This window comes from Gymnoscopelus braueri (assembly GCF_963280865.1).
Source record: "Gymnoscopelus braueri genome assembly, chromosome: 15".
Taxonomy (NCBI): Eukaryota; Metazoa; Chordata; class Actinopteri; order Myctophiformes; family Myctophidae; genus Gymnoscopelus; species Gymnoscopelus braueri.
In genome coordinates this window covers 39748520-39764611 of record NC_137620.1, presented here as the reverse complement: position 1 = coordinate 39764611, position 16092 = coordinate 39748520, and the positions used below count along the sequence as shown (strand labels likewise).

At 40.8% G+C, this 16092-nt stretch overlaps 1 protein-coding gene across 1 annotated transcript; it reads right to left on the bottom strand.

Moving 5' to 3' along the window:
- Positions 1–6326: 6326 nt before the first annotated feature.
- Positions 6327–12428, bottom strand: LOC308101534 (endonuclease G, mitochondrial-like; the record flags this gene model as incomplete). Its single annotated transcript, XM_080450953.1, has 6 exons — positions 6327–6518; positions 8098–8179; positions 9003–9112; positions 10061–10202; positions 10803–11008; positions 12228–12428. 6 exons carry the CDS (start codon positions 12426–12428, stop codon positions 6327–6329), a joined length of 933 nt encoding a protein of 310 aa, XP_080307079.1.
- Positions 12429–16092: the final 3664 nt, after the last annotated feature.

Here is a 16092-nt window from a genome sequence, read left to right as displayed (position 1 = left end):
GCATTGTCAAATTGAATGATGAATGAATTCCATTCAGTATTGTGACCTCAGTGGACAGGACAGTGGTACAGTCGACTGGACCTTTGGTTTAACAGCTTTAACTGTCAGGGGACACAAATGCATCTTCTGATTTGCCTTTCATCCTATCAAGTGTAGCCTATAGTTGATACTTTAGACAGTAAATGTTCTACATTGCACAATAGTTTTTTTAATAGGCATGATGCATCTGCCATAATCTTTGAAATATGTATATCCATGGAATCAGTTTCTGATATATAATCATTAGTCTAATTTACATGCATATGTCACCATATGAGATTGTTTGATTGAACTATTTTGTCTTTGGAAACAACCCCCCCCCCCACTACAGTAATTCATAGCTGTGTTATGTACATGGTCCAGATGAAAAAGCTCAGAACACACAAGTTTCAAATTATACCCACTTTTAGGCACTTGCTGTTGGTTTACATGGAATATAAAAGCATTTATAGGTTTACAGACCAAATTGTAGGCTTATAATATTTCATTGTACAGTCTCTTACCTCCTAGTGTATAATTACAACTTAATAAAAGGTCAGCATTCAAGGAGGAAATGGACTACAGTAACTCTCTGTTCTACAGCAGAACGGTCAACACCTCATGTGCTTTGACAGCAAAGCAACAGACACTATGCAAGCATAATGCTACTGTATTCTGGAAGGAAAACAAGGAACCATTCATTAAAAACACTCTCAGACCTCTGAATAAGACCTCATAATAATCACTAGCTTTCCCTTTCCAAGCCTCACTGTGTCAATCTTTTCCAGTGAGAAGTGCATGTATTTGTTAAACTAGTAGAATGCGAAAAATAAATAAATACATAAAATAAGATAAAATCTAATAAACAATAGTGTGAATGCAAAGTTGCATGGGATTTAAAACGTTAGGGATTAAAAACGCCCCAATCTCAATCTCAACAAAAAAAATTACCTGGAAAAGGTTGGCTATGGCCGTTTTTAGCCCAAGGAGTGGTTTTGGTGCAAAACAAAAGCTTGTAATGGATTCAGAATCATAAAAACACCCTAGTTTGACCCCTCACATGCTACTTAAAACAGAATACAATTTTTATGTTTTCCCCGCATAAGGTTATGGTGGGTTCCCCAACTTTCAGCAGCTGTCAAAAATTCCCCTAGGGAAACTGCATTTCAGTCTTTATGAGATGTGTTACTAGACACTTTTACAAACACATTGGTGAAGAAATTTCTTGGTAAGGAATTTATTCCAAGATATTTTTAATATCCCCTGACTATTGCAACAAGCAACTACTTGCAACCATTATCCCCAATGGCAGTTGCAAGGAGTTGCATTGGTGCGGTCTGGCCTTTACACAAGAAAATAAGAGACGAGTTAGGGGTATATAGATGGGGGGTTCTTGTGTTGTTCCAGTGAACAAACATTGAATTAATTGCTGTGTTCTCAGATACTATGTTTTACCAAATCAAAGAATTGCAGTAGTACAGTAGGTCATGAATCATGATAGGGCAATGTGAAAGATATTAACCTTTTGAATTTGAAACATTTCTTTGGCTCATATCAGGAATTACCTTTTGATAGGTGGGTATGTCTCTTTAATGTGTCCCTGTAGCTACAACTAAAGAGGGATCCTTTACAAACACACTGGTGAAGACATTTCTTTGACATTATTCTGATAATATTCCCTGACTACAAGGAGTTGCAAGGAGTTGCATTGGTGTGGACTGGCCTTAACTTATAGCTACTATTTTCAGATTGACATGGAAGCATAAACCATACGCCCAAATGCATACAGTGTATGGTATTCAAAATTAAACACTTTATTCTTTCCAACGCCAATTGTGGCAATTCTTCATTCTTCTTCATTCTTCATAAGTAGAAAACAATATACAAAATAAAGCAGCATTTTGAGATTTACATGGACCGTACAAACACCACTGTTAACTCTTATCTACTAGTGTTTGAGGGAATAATTTGTTAGGTGATGGAGTTTAAAGAAATTAAGACTGGTCTGCAAAAAAAGACCCCTTTCCTGGCCATGTCATAATAGGCAAAAATAGACGAACATTTGGCAAAAACAATTGATTAACATTAGGCAAAAAAAAAAGTGTCAAAAATAGGCAAACGTTTGTCGAAAATAGGTGAACATTTGGCAAAGATAGCAGATCTACAAGCTCACAATGCATTGCAAGGTAGCGCTTTGTGGGCTTGTAGATCTGCTATTTTAACTATTGACATACTACCATGTACCGTATAAGGCATTGGTTCTCAAAGTGGGGTCCTTGAGGGAGTTCCAGGGGGCCCCCAGCTAAATGATGGATAGTTAGGAACCAAATGGACTCTTATGGGTCTGTAACTCTGAGAGTGTAGAAATGGAACCAAATGGACCCGATTTGTACACTCTGAGTTGAATTAACATTGATTTTACAATATAAATTGCGGTCCCAGAGATAGAAATGCCATTAAATGGGGGTCTGTAGCCTAATGCATGTCAAATTGGGGGGCCTTGACATTAAAATGGCTGAGAATCACTGCTAGAACCGTAAAACTCTTCTCTTATGAGGGTCCCTGGCATATCTTTTCAAATGGGGGTCCGTGGGCTAATAAGTGTCAATGTGGGGGTCCTTGACATGAAAAAGTTTGAGAACCACTGGTATCAGTTTTAAGTGGTTTAAGACTAAGGAGTAAATATTCAAATGTACATGCTCTGGGCAGCAGAGTTCTATGACTGCCACTGGCCATACTTTTTAGAAAAACTAAATTTGGTACTTTTGTTTCATGGCATTAGAGATGATGTCCGATCTCTACATCACCATTGGCTGAGATTGTGGCAACTTGTGCAATCTCCTCTGGGGTTGTGACAGGCTTGGACAGCTTCTTCAGCAGGTTGATCACAGCATCCACAGCCATCATCATGACGCCATGACGGATCTCCACCAGGATGGCTGTGTCAAAGCCCTCCTTGGCGATGATGGCACGTGCCAGGGACCGTGCCATGTCCGTGGCCGTGCCATCACCAGCCTCCTCGTTGGTGTTGTTGGCCACGTCCTGCACCAGCTTGGCGCCAATGTTCTTATATCTGCTCTGCTCCATCATCACATAATGTGTGTGGCCAGTGGCCACAGTCACACCATACTTGGGTCACCTATGGGCTACCCCAGCCTTGCTGAGACCCCATGGTGACAGCAACAGCATCGGCAAGCAGATCTTTGTCCTTTTCGTAGGCAAAAGTGTGTTGACAATAACAAAAAAATGTGCAAACTAAATAAATGACGGCAGCCTTTTCCTTTATGTGTGGGTGTTTGTGTGTAAGTCAATATACAAGTAGTATGTGTGTGGTTCATTTTCTATGTGTGTCTTTATCTTTGTGTGTGTGTGTGTGTGTGTGTGTGTGTGTGTGTGTGTGTGTGTGTGTGTGTGTGTGTGTGTGTGTGTGTGTGTGTGTGTGTGTGTGTGTGTGTGTGTGTGTTTATGACAGTGGTCCTTGGGTACTGTACAGTTGGTAGACCGTCCTGCTCAGAGCTGGCCCGACGTTCCTGAAAAACCAAAACACAAAAGTAACAAGGGTAATGTTGAGGTGTGCAGGGTCAAGCCACATGGCTGCCAAACTTGACAACATCTTACATCATCTACAGTAGGACACTGTTTCCTTACCTGCTTCTAGATTATTCGTTTATAAGTCGATTATTGGTTCTAACTATCGGTTCCGACATATTTTCGGTTAATCTTCCCAGCCCTACTCTGAGCCTAAAGACCATACATTATGCGTGTGCCAGCTTGTTCACAAAATGCTTCATGGGAATTGTAGGAACGCACAGAAGGACTGTATTGTCAAACAAATACATTATAATACAATGCAGCACAAAGCATAACAATGGAATTGAATCAAAAATTAATCCTGCAAACCTTTTGAGTTTCCCGTATCGGATAGAAGAGAGGAGTTTCTCTTTCTCTGCTTCACTCCTGCATTGTTCATAGGCTGTGAGAAGACTGGAGAGAGAGAGAGAGAGAGAGAGAGAGAGAGAGAGAGAGACAGGGAGACAGAGAGACAGAGAGACAGACAGACAGACAGACAGACAGACAGACAGACAGACAGACAGACAGACAGACAGACAGACAGACAGACAGACAGACAGACAGACAGACAGACAGACAGACAGACAGACAGACAGACAGACAGACAGACAGACAGACAGACAGACAGACAGACAGACAGACAGACAGACAGACAGACAGAGAATAAGTGATTACATGTAATAATAAATAATACATCTGTGTCAATGTGTTCATTACCTCTTTTGTCTCTTTTACATGAGCAATGAATGGTTATATACTGTAGGTCGGGGAAACTGTCATAAACGGGACTTCTTTTGTTTTCCAGTAGTCATAGTTCAAATGTGAGCACTCCCCACTGGAATAAGAAATCCATGACAGATTTTCCACACATGTTCATGTGCTCACCCCAGCGACCACAAGACAGTGGAGAAGGGCACGCATTTTAATTACTGTACATAGATGAGATTCAGAGGGTGAAAACACATGTATTTATTGCAAATGCTGATTTATGTCTATGCTCATTCATTATGACCTTGAGGATAAACTGGCCCAGTGTATTACCTGTGTGGTGTTTGGTATAGTTCCAGTGCATTACCTGTGTGGTGTTTGGTATAGTTCCAGTGTATTACCTGTGTGGTGTTTGGTATAGTTCCAGTGTATTACCTGTGTGGTGTTTGGTATAGTTCCAGTGTATTACCTGTGTGGTGTTTGGTATAGTTCCAGTGTATTACCTGTGTGGTGTTTGGTATAGTTCCAGTGTATTACCTGTGTGGTGTTTGGTATAGTTCCAGTGTATTACCTGTGTGGTGTTTGGTATAGTTCCAGTGTATTACCTGTATTTACTATTTGAAGATCTGGATCCGGATCCGCCGATCCAGTCCAGTACTTATTAAAAATGGCAAAATCAACAGGAAGTTGACATTTTCATGAAAAAAAAAACCAGTACTGGGTTTGGTGATGTTCTATATTGTCTGAATCAACTTTGTTTGCGTTTGTTTTTGTGCTAAAAGAGTGACTTTGAGAGCAGTTTTACCGTACAATGTAAGTCAATGAGGAGCATATTTTGAATTATCAATTTCTAATCAATGGAGCAATTATTATTTTTTTCTTGCCCACCTTTGGAGTTACATCATGGCAAGGTAACTACACAACCCAAACCTCTACCAAAGTGGTCTTGCCCTTTAAAAGGATCCCCGGCTAATAATGCCTTAATACATTAAAATTGCCCTATATAACAAAAATTAAAAACACCTTTATTTATTTTAGATATAGTTAATCTTTCACTCAATAGGGACAACTCCAGTCGCAAGTCGACCATTTTAGAATAGACTTTGTTTTAGGATTACTTAAAACACCAAAATGAGTGTTTTTTTAAAAAACACTCACCATTATAATCTGTCCGCCGTCTCCTCTTCCTCCGCTTCATCTTCAAGTGTTAGGTCTACAACTTTTGCTCCGCCTCCTTCCTCTTCTTCGTCTCCCTGCTCCTCGTCCTCTCCTTCATTCATCATGTCCTCCTTCTCTCCGCCCCTCCCTCTCTCCTGTGCTGCGTTGGTTCCTGGTTCCCCGGCCTCCAGTCGCTCTGCTAAAGCCATGCCATGCTCTGTGAGAGAATACCTCACAGAGAGAGAGAGAGAGGGAAAGAGAGAGTATTTATTTTCCCACTTGATTTCATTGATATTTATTCTTTAACCCATTAAGACTGGGAACGCATCTGTGTCATTTTAGATTTCTTTGACCATTCAAAAATAGCAGATCTACAAGCTCATAGCGCGGCACAGAGTGCCACGCTATGAGCTTGTAGATCTGCTATTTCTTGAACAATCGTGAACATTGGTGCAAATCTTTGAATATTTGTTTTCCAAAAGCGAACATTTTTAACTTAAATCTTTGCTTCTCGGGGTCCGTGGAACAAAATATTCTGAGATGGGGGTCCACGGCCAAATACATATAATTTTGGGGGTCCTTGACATGAAAAGGTTTTGAACACACCACTGTACCAACATAAGTTTTTTCAGAAAACTGTTAGGATTTAGAAATAAAATCAGCCTCTTAACGGGTTAAATAAATACATTTTCAGAGACTTGCTGTATCCCATATTGCAGAATAAAGACCCGAACCGAGAACCGAGCCGGGTCCAAAATATTGACTTGTCCCTCAGGTACGGTCGTGCTCGGTCCAGGGCATCTGAAATGGATGGATTTGTAGTCTTACAGTATGTGGTGGTGGTGATGATGGTGGCTGGGATTCGTAGTTTTTTATTTAGCAGTGATGGCCTGCAGGGTGTTGGTTCTCTTCATGATGTTTGGCACAAACAGCAGTCCTGAAGCTCTCTCGATGGTGTCTATGGGAACCAGAAAGCGCTCCAGCGGGGTCTTCTCGTCGACGGGCGAGTTGGGCATGATGTAGGAACGAAGCTCCACCCCGTTTGACCCCTCCAAAATCAACACCTGGACACGATAAACAAATAGTAATAATTCAGGATAATGGCCAGGGGTGCACATACAGTAACTGGTCGTCAAAATGCATGCTGAGCGGCACATCACACGAAGGGAGGCGCTCTCACGTACCGACCGCTGGGACAGGAATTTACTTCCTGAAGCCACACTCACACACTCACGGTCGGTGATGCACACGTCCGCCCCATACGCACCCTATACTATACTTTTACTTCTACTCCACTACACCTCAGAGGCAAATATTGAACTTTTACTCCACTCCAATTATTTGAAAACTTTAGTTACAAGTTACTTTTCAGATATAAATGATTACATTATAAAACATACATTAACCACTTAAGCCCTATTTTATACGTAGGCTATTTGAAAATAGCCGATCTACAAGCTCACAGCGCGTCGCATCGCGACGCCCAGTGTTGTGTTCTAGATTTTTTTGGAGGGTATACTATAATTCCCCCCCTAGTTCCTCCCACACGCACCGCACGCACGTGCGTATAATTAATTAAAGTAAAAAAAAACTCGCACAAACTCGGCCAGGCCCACTCAGGCCCAGTTTCACAGTAACACTGAGTAGGCTACACTTACAATATGCTTTGTACTGATTTTCTACTGTTTCTAATGTTAATCACCCTGTAACTCAACCACTTCGGAGCTGCATTTAGCCTTGGATGCATTTCTTTTTTATTTATTTTTATTACCATAGAAGTGCAAGGATTGTTATAAATAAATGCTGGTTAGGCTTATCAGATATAATAGCAGTGTTAACAGCAAGCATTCCTGTATCTATTACAGAATAGTATGAACTTGGCATTGAAGACACAAACTGTATTGAAGTTTCAAGATTTTGCTGTGCTATGACGCGCAATTTGAATACTAATCAAGTACTCAATTCAGTGACCTACGTTCAATGAAGTGAATGGCAGGTCGTTGAAATGTGTGAATTCCTTCGCCAGTAGCCATTAATATCACCTCAAGAACAATAGCCACACACATGACAAGCCTTCACCTCAGAGTTAGAGTAGTCAGACGGTCAGACACATTCTTGCTGTTTGTATTGCTGCGCCCCCCAACTCAGCCACTCCTGGGTGCAGCGTATCAGATGCGTATCAACGTATCAGATACGCCGTTTCGAACTGTTTTTGAATGTATACGGTGGCGACGAAAGAAATCTGCAGGCCATACTACGTATACAGCGTACCACGGTAGAACACATCACTAGCGACGCCTTGTGAGCTTGTAGATATGCTATTTTCAAACATTTTAGTACTTTTACTTTTGGTACTTTAAGTATATTTACTGATGTTTTGACCCATATGTTGTAAAAAAAAACAAAAACAAAAACAAAGAAAGAACTTATATTTAAATTATTCGTAGTTTATTTATAGTTTTTTTTACAAAGCCTAAAAGGCAAACAGAAATGTAATTTTCATTCATATGTCCCAATGTTCAATGCCCAGAACACACAATGAAATTGTTAATCGCAATTGTTTGTGCGACAATTAACGGTCAAGTAAAATGTCATGATCGTGACAGGCCTAGTGGAAAGGGGCGATAAAAACAGGAGACCTACCTTGAAGAAGTGTGTTGGCACGGCAACGTGGTTTCGTCCCAACACCTGGTACTTCACATACAGCTTCCCATCAGGCTCCTGTCTACACGGACACACGCACACACACGCGCACACACACACACACCAAACATAAACACACAAAGCAGTCATGAACAACAACATCAATCAACCTTTATCCAAACCTCGCTAATGATTTAAATTCACTAGGTTTCAGTTCATTCCAGGTGTGTGTGTAGGTGTACTGTACCTGGGCAGGTACAGCGGTCCGGTGTGTGTCAGGTGTGTGTGTGTGTGTGTGTGTGTGTAGGTGTACTATACCTGGGCAGGTACAGCGGTCCGGTGTGTGTCAGGTGTATGTGTGTGTGTGTGTGTGTGTGTGTGTGTGTGTGTGTGTGTGTGTGTGTGTAGGTGTACTATACCTGGGCAGGTACAGCGGTCAGGTGTGTGTCAGGTGTGTGTGTGTGTGTGTGTGTGTGTGTGTGTGTAGGTGTACTATACCTGGGCAGGTACAGTGGTCCTGGGCAGGTACAGCGGTCCGGTGTGTGTCAGGTGTGTGTGTGTGTGTGTGTGTGTGTGTGTGTGTGTGTGTGTGTGTGTGTGTGTGTGTGTGTGTGTGTGTGTGTGTGTGTGTGTGTGTGTAGGTGTACTATACCTGGGCAGGTACAGCGGTCAGGTGTGTGTGTGTGTGTGTGTGTGTGTGAGTGTGTGAGTGTGTGTGTGTGTGTGTGTGTGTGTGTGTGTGTGTGTGTGTGTGTGTGTGTGTGTGTGTGTGTGTGTGTGTGTGTGTGTGTGTGTGTGTGTGTGTAGGTGTACTATACCTGGGCAGGTACAGTGGTCCGGTGTGTGTCAGGTTTGTGTGTGTGTGTGTGTGTGTGTGTGTGTGTGTGTGTGTAGGTGTACTATACCTGGGCAGGTACAGAGGTCCGGTGCAGACGTAAACATTGCGGTAACGTGTGGTCAGTGAACGACACATTTGTTCCAGATTGTTCCATGCCTTCTGGTTCATGTGAGGATTCTAGAGCAGAGGAGAGGATGACTGTTATTATGGTGTGTGTGTATCAATGCATCACTGTGTGTGGTCACACCAGTACAACCACCACTACAGAAATACCATCAATGTGGTCACACCAGTACAACCACACCAGTGTTGATTTGGACAGCAACTTTAGATTTTGTTTTAGTAATAGTCTTTTGAATAAAATTCCATTTAGTCATATTTTAGTCATCTGAAATGTTTTAGTTTTTTAGTCTAGCTTTAGTCGACTAAATATCATAAGATTGTAGTAGACTAAATCTACATTTGATTTAGTCTACTAAAAATGTATGTTGGCGGTGCCTTGATGGCGTCGTAATGGCTGATCTTACACTTGGTTGCATGATGAAAATAGCCGATCTACAAGCTCACAGCGACGCGTTGTGAGCTTGTAGATCTGCTATTTTCAGAGCAACACCTGAGCGCAACCAAACATAAAATGTCTTGTCTTCTAGTTCTACTGGATCTCTTCTCCACTAGTCCCTCACTTTTTTATTTGTTGACGAAATTGTCAATATATTTAGTCTCAGTTTTAGTCATCATAGCTTAGTTTTTATTTAATCTTCATCAGTGAAAAAAGGTAGTCATAGTCATAGTTTTTCGTCATAGTTTTAGTCGACGAAATCAACACTGAACCACACTCCCTTCTTAGAGATATAGCGGAGTCTAAATATTTGTTTATTTTATTCATTCCACATTTTGTGCCAGGGAAACTAATAAATCTTCATTATAAAAATCTGGACTGGAGGTAAAAACACACCAACATAACGAAACATAGCGAAAAGATAGATAAATATCGGCTACTGCCATCGGTGAATGTATTATTCATTATTATTATTATTTGGCAATACACCAGTAAACGAAGGCAAATATCGTCCGATACCAACATGCAGCCAATATAACGGTGCATCCCTGGTATCATTACAGTACCTGTGGTGAGACGTTGCTCAGGTAGAAGGTGTCGTCCATGGCCTTTTGGTTCCACTTGTGATTGCCTGCTGCAGCCAGGTGACCTCTGTCAAAGCCACTCCCCTTGTAGTCTGCGTTGGTCGATCGGTGGTACACGTGAACGCTGGGAATCAAACCGCAGAAATATCAGCCACCACTAGAAGAGAGCCGCACAGAACATCCACCACTAGAAGAGAGCCGCACAGAACATCCACCAATAGAAGAGAGCTTTCTTAAGTTAAAATGTTTAACCCATTAAGACCGGGAACGCGGCATCCGTGTCATTTTTAGATTTCTTTGGCTATTAAAAAAATACAAGCTCATAGTGCGGCACTCGGTGCCGCGCTATGATCTTGTAGATCTGCTATTTTTTAAGAAAAATCGTGAAAATGTGTGAAAAAAAAAATATATATACTTTTTAAAGCGAACATTTACAACTCAAATCTTTGCTTCTGGGGGTCCCTGGAACAAAATATGTATTTGGCTGGGGTCCGCACTCCGCAGCCAAATACATATAATTTTGGGAGGTCCTTAACGTGAAAAAGTTTGAGCACCACTGATACAGCAACATACGTTTTTCAGAAACCTGTTAGGATTTAGAAGACATGTGTAGATGTGTTCCCGGATTGAAGGGGTTAAGTTAAACTGTTTAATGGAATACGATGCTGTTAATATTATTACTACTATTATTATTAACAACAACACTAATACTAATAATCATCACCTGTCATCTTCTTTGAAGTTACAATTGTTCCTGTTTGAAGGTCCAGTGATGGAGGAGGAGTTCAGCTGCTCTATTACCCAGGATGCCGTGCGGGTGCGGGGGTCATAGGAAGTGACATAGGACTCTCTGGTCTTGACGTTGGCCAATGAGGGGAAGCCGTACTTCGCTACTGCCCCGCCTGGTACAGGTGTGCCCCCCTGGTACACCTGAAACACAGACCATAATAATGAGCATTATATTCAAACCAAACTGCTTCTGATATAAATAAATAAATATTAATTACCGGTAATTGCACACACTGAAAGTGAACTTTACTGATACCAAGAAAGTGGAGCATATCACTCCAGCTCTAAGATCTTTACACTGGCTACCTGTATGTCAAAGAATCGTGAACATTTGTGCAAATCTATGAATATAAATATATATTTTTAAGTGAACATTTGTAACTCAAATCTTTGCTTCTGGGGGGTCCCTGGAACTAAATATTTGGAGATGGGGTCTACGGCCAAATAATACATATAATTTAGGTTACCTTGACATGACAAAGTTTGGAAACCACTGATATTGTAGCAAACAGAAAACTGTTTAGGGTCATTACATTTTCTTGTGAAATCATGAACCATCCAGACCTCTCAGGTCATCTGGGAGAGGTCTGCGTTCTGAACCCAGAGTCAGAACTAAGCGTGGAGAAACAGCGTTCAGTTTTAAGCACCATAGGAAGCACCATAGAAGACAGGTAAGCACCATAGGAAGCACCATACATAGAAGACAGGTAAGCACCATAGGAAGCACCATAGAAGACAGGTAAGCACCATAGGAAGCACCATACATAGAAGACAGGTTAGCACCATAGGAAGCACCATAGAAGACAGGTAAGCACCATAGGAAGCAACATAGAAGACAGGTAAGCACCATAGGAAGCACCATACGTAGAAGACAGGTAAGCACCATAGGAAGCACCATACGTAGAAGACAGGTAAGCACCATAGGAAGCACCATACGTAGAAGACAGGTAAGCACCATAGGAAGCACCATACGTAGAAGACAGGTAAGCACCATAGGAAGCAACATAGAAGACAGGTAAGCACCATAGGAAGCACCATACATAGGAGACAGGTAAGCACCATATAAGATTGCTTAATTGATTGATTGAATGATAATAAACAGTTTGCAAATAGTACAGAGGTAGGATTTTACAATGATTGTTAAGAGGATAACATGTAGCCCTTTAAGAAGAAGACAGAGAAGCACCATAGGATCAAGTTACATGGAAAGCTTTTATGTAACAACATAATGTATTGGAGGTCCCTGCTTGGTCTCTCTCTGACCCCTGGTCTACACTGACTACAGTAATGAGGAAACAGTGTGTTGACAGTGATGAGTGACCACTAACTAGTGCATTTACAGTATAATAAACGTAGTGACCGTCAGGTCGGTGGAGGAGGCCTCTACACTGGGTATGGGGACGACAGGGAGGTGACACAGGAGACCATGGAGGTGTGTGTCCTCCTCCTGATGTTTCTCCTGCTTCTTCTCCCTTAAAGCAGACACTAACAGACCCAGACCCGTTCCCACAGACACCCCCACCCCGCCCACAAACCACCGAGACCTCAAAACCCGCTGCATTCTGTCAGATAATCATTCATGTAATGAGAAGAACGATAACAATGATATTAAAGGCTCTTTTTTTTAGGACAAACTTGGTGCGGTTCCTCTCTCTATGGTTTCATGGGTCGCAGGGTTATGACGTTAACCGGTGTTGCCAGGTTTTGACAGGGAAACAAGCAAAATTATCCAAGTAGTAGGTCAAACCGATATGTGATGCTTTAGGCGGTGGAAACCAACTACTGATGAGTTGTGTTGATGCTTATCTCTCTGGAAGGAGTTAATGTCGCTTGAGTTCGCTGATGTATCTGCATTAAGCAGGGAGTTCCGTCGCCTTTATACCGTTGGCTGCTGTCCTGGTGTCACTACGTGATGTCAGTCAGTGTCAGTCATATATCCATATATGGAAGCGGGCTTATGTCAGTTATGCCCAAACCTGGGACTATAATGTCAGTCCTGGACGTTTCGGTTATCTCCATATACCAGTGGTGGGAAAAGTACTCAGATGTTTTACTTACTGCAATATAGAAGTACTCTGTTACAAGTAAAAGTCCAGAATTCAAAATTTACTTAAGTAAAAGACCAAAGTATTGGCGTCAAAATATACTTAAAGTACCAAAAGTAAAAGTACTAAAATGTTTGAAAATAGCAGATCTACAAGCTCACAACGCGTCGCGATGCGACGCGTTGTGAGCTTGTAGATCGGCTATTTTCAAATAGCCTAGGTATAAAATAGGCTAAAGTGGTTAATGTATGTTTCATAATAATCATAATTTATATCTGCAAAGTAACTAAAGTTTTTAAATAATTGTTGTGGAGTAAAAGTACAATATTTGCCTCTGAGATGTAGTGGAGTAGAAGTAAAAGTATAGACAATGGGAAATACTCCAGTACAGTAAAAATTCCTCAAAACAAAAGTGTACTTAAGTACAGTACTTGAGTAAATGTACTTAGTTACTTTACACTACTGTCCATATATGGAGTTCCAGGAGGGGTTCTCTGATGTCAGGGGCCGGGCTAGGTATGTTAGGTATATGATCTCTCCATCTATGGAAGGTTGGGACTTGGCATCGAATGGGTCACTAAAGGTCGGGACTGAATAGGTCATTCATCCCCTTATATAGGTTTCTGGGCATCCTGCCATGATCCACCTTGCGGTGTTATCCATCTATGGCTAATACTGGCAAGTATGCCCTGAATGTTCTTTACAAGGTCTATGAAAACAGTGTTCATTTTGACAGCAAATTCTGATTTAGTCTTTTAAATAACACACCATTTAGTTTTAGTTCTATTTTAGTCTTCTGAAATTGTTTAGTATTAGTCTAGTCTTAGTCGACTAAATATCAAAATCTTAGTCTTAGTCAAGTCAACAAAATTAACACTATGAAAACAAGTCCAAAAGAAGCGAGCCCTTCGGCCTTTAAACATTGGCTATTTGAAAATAGCAGATCTACAAGCTCACATCTCATGGCGATGCGACGATCTGCTATTTTCCTAAGAAAAATCTTGAAAACAATTTGACATTTTAACATCACAAATCCCCCCCCCCCCAATTATTTACAAGCAACTTTAAAGAAAAACAAGCCCAAAGTCACTTATAATAAGCAGACATGGCAACACTGGACATAACTCAGTAGACTTCTTTTTGTTGTAGTTTTATGGCGAATTAGCATCCATAGACAATGCATTACCGCCACCTGCTGTTCAGCTGCACTTCACTTTCAAATCTGTCCCACCACAGACCTGGTGCTCTAATGGATCTATTCTAAGACGTTATTATGACTAATTATGCTGAATCCTAAATGGGTATTTCACTTTAAAACACTTGTGGGTTCATTTTCCACGTCTACTGAGGTCTCAGACCCAGACTGGGGGTCAAGGCTGCACACAAAAGGACCGGCCAGTAGACTCATGAATAGCCTAGACCACGTACAACTAGGTTGCTCTTTAGTTGTAGCTACAGGGACACATTAAAGAGACATACCCACCTATCAAAAGGTAATTCCTGATATGAGCCAAAGAAATGTTTCAAATTCAAAAGGTTAATATCTTTCACATTGCCCTGTCATGATTCATGACCTACTGTACTACTGCAATTCTTTGATTTGGTAAAACATAGTATCTGAGAACACAGCAATTAATTCAATGTTTGTTCACTGGAACAACACAAGAACCTCACCCCCCCCCCCCCCATCTATATACCCCTAAACTCGTCTCTTATTTTCTTGTGTAAAGGCCAGACCGCACCAATGCAACTCCTTGCAACTGCCATTGGGGATAATGGTTGCAAGTAGTTGCTTGTTGCAATAGTCAGGGGATATTAAAAAATTCCTTACCAAGAAATTTCTTCACCAATGTGTTTGTAAAAGTGTCTAGTAACACATCTCATAAAGACTGAAATGCAGTTTCCCTAGGGGAATTTTTGACAGCTGCTGAAAGTTGGGGAACCCACCATAACCTTATGAGGGGAAAACAAACATTTTATTCTGTTTTAAGTAGCATGTGAGGCGTCAAACTAGGGTGTTTTTATGATTCTGAATCCATTGCAAGCATTTGTTTTGCACCAAAACCACTCCTTGGGCTAAAAACGGCCCAATCTCAATGGGCTTTTTACACAAAAAGTATACCTGGAAAAGGATGGCTATGGCCGTTTTTAGCCCAAGGAGTGGTTTTGGTGCAAAACAAATGCTTGCAATGGATTCAGAATCATAAAAACACCCTTGTTTGACCCCTCACATGCTACTTAAAACAGAATTAAATTTAGATTTCTTCTTTTTTTCTTTTAACCAAGGTTATGGTGGGTTCCCCAACTTTCAGCAGCTGTGTGAGATGTGTTACAAGACACCTTTACAAACACATTGGTGAAGATTTTTTTTGGTAAGGAATTTATTCCAAGATAGGAAAATACTAATATCCCCTGACTATAATGATTATGTACAATATTTAGTTTGAGGACAATATCAACCCAAAAGTATAGTGTTTGATTAATCTCTTGCTAATAACAATAGAGGTCCACTGCTCTTGAAAAGGACTATGACATGAAAAGTATTGGAGCACATCTTATTATAAATATAATTTATTGGGTAAAATGTGTTTACTATCAGTGTGATTCAGTACATTCCTCTCTTACACGCATCATGAGGCTTGTTCCAGCTCACATTCAAACTGCCAAAAAATACTGTATATTGATGCTGTTATGCAGAAAACCTTTATAGGATTTTGTTCATGAAATAATGCCCTACTTTGTGGTGTGACTGACACGGTTACGCGGTTTTATATTTGTTTTTGTAAAACAGCAAAAGAAAAAAAAAATCACTTAAACATTATTTATTTATTATGTTATCAATCATATTGAAGTGATTTCAGGGAGGGACAGAAACTAACTCAGTCACTTTCAGTTCAGGGGTTCTCATTGTATTGTTGAATCACAATGTTATTGTATGACTTGGTAATCTGGGTTCAGTTACTATAGTGTTGAATGTTTCATATTCAATGTGTTCTGGGCTTTGAAGAGACAATGCTGCACATTTTCAAAAATAGTGGAAATAGCAGATCTACAAGCTCTCTCACACACACACACACACACACACACACACACACACACAATCAGATATTGGTCTTGTCCTCTCGGTCCTCAGACTCTTTTAACATCTATCTTCACATCCTGTATAAAACGCCATCTAAA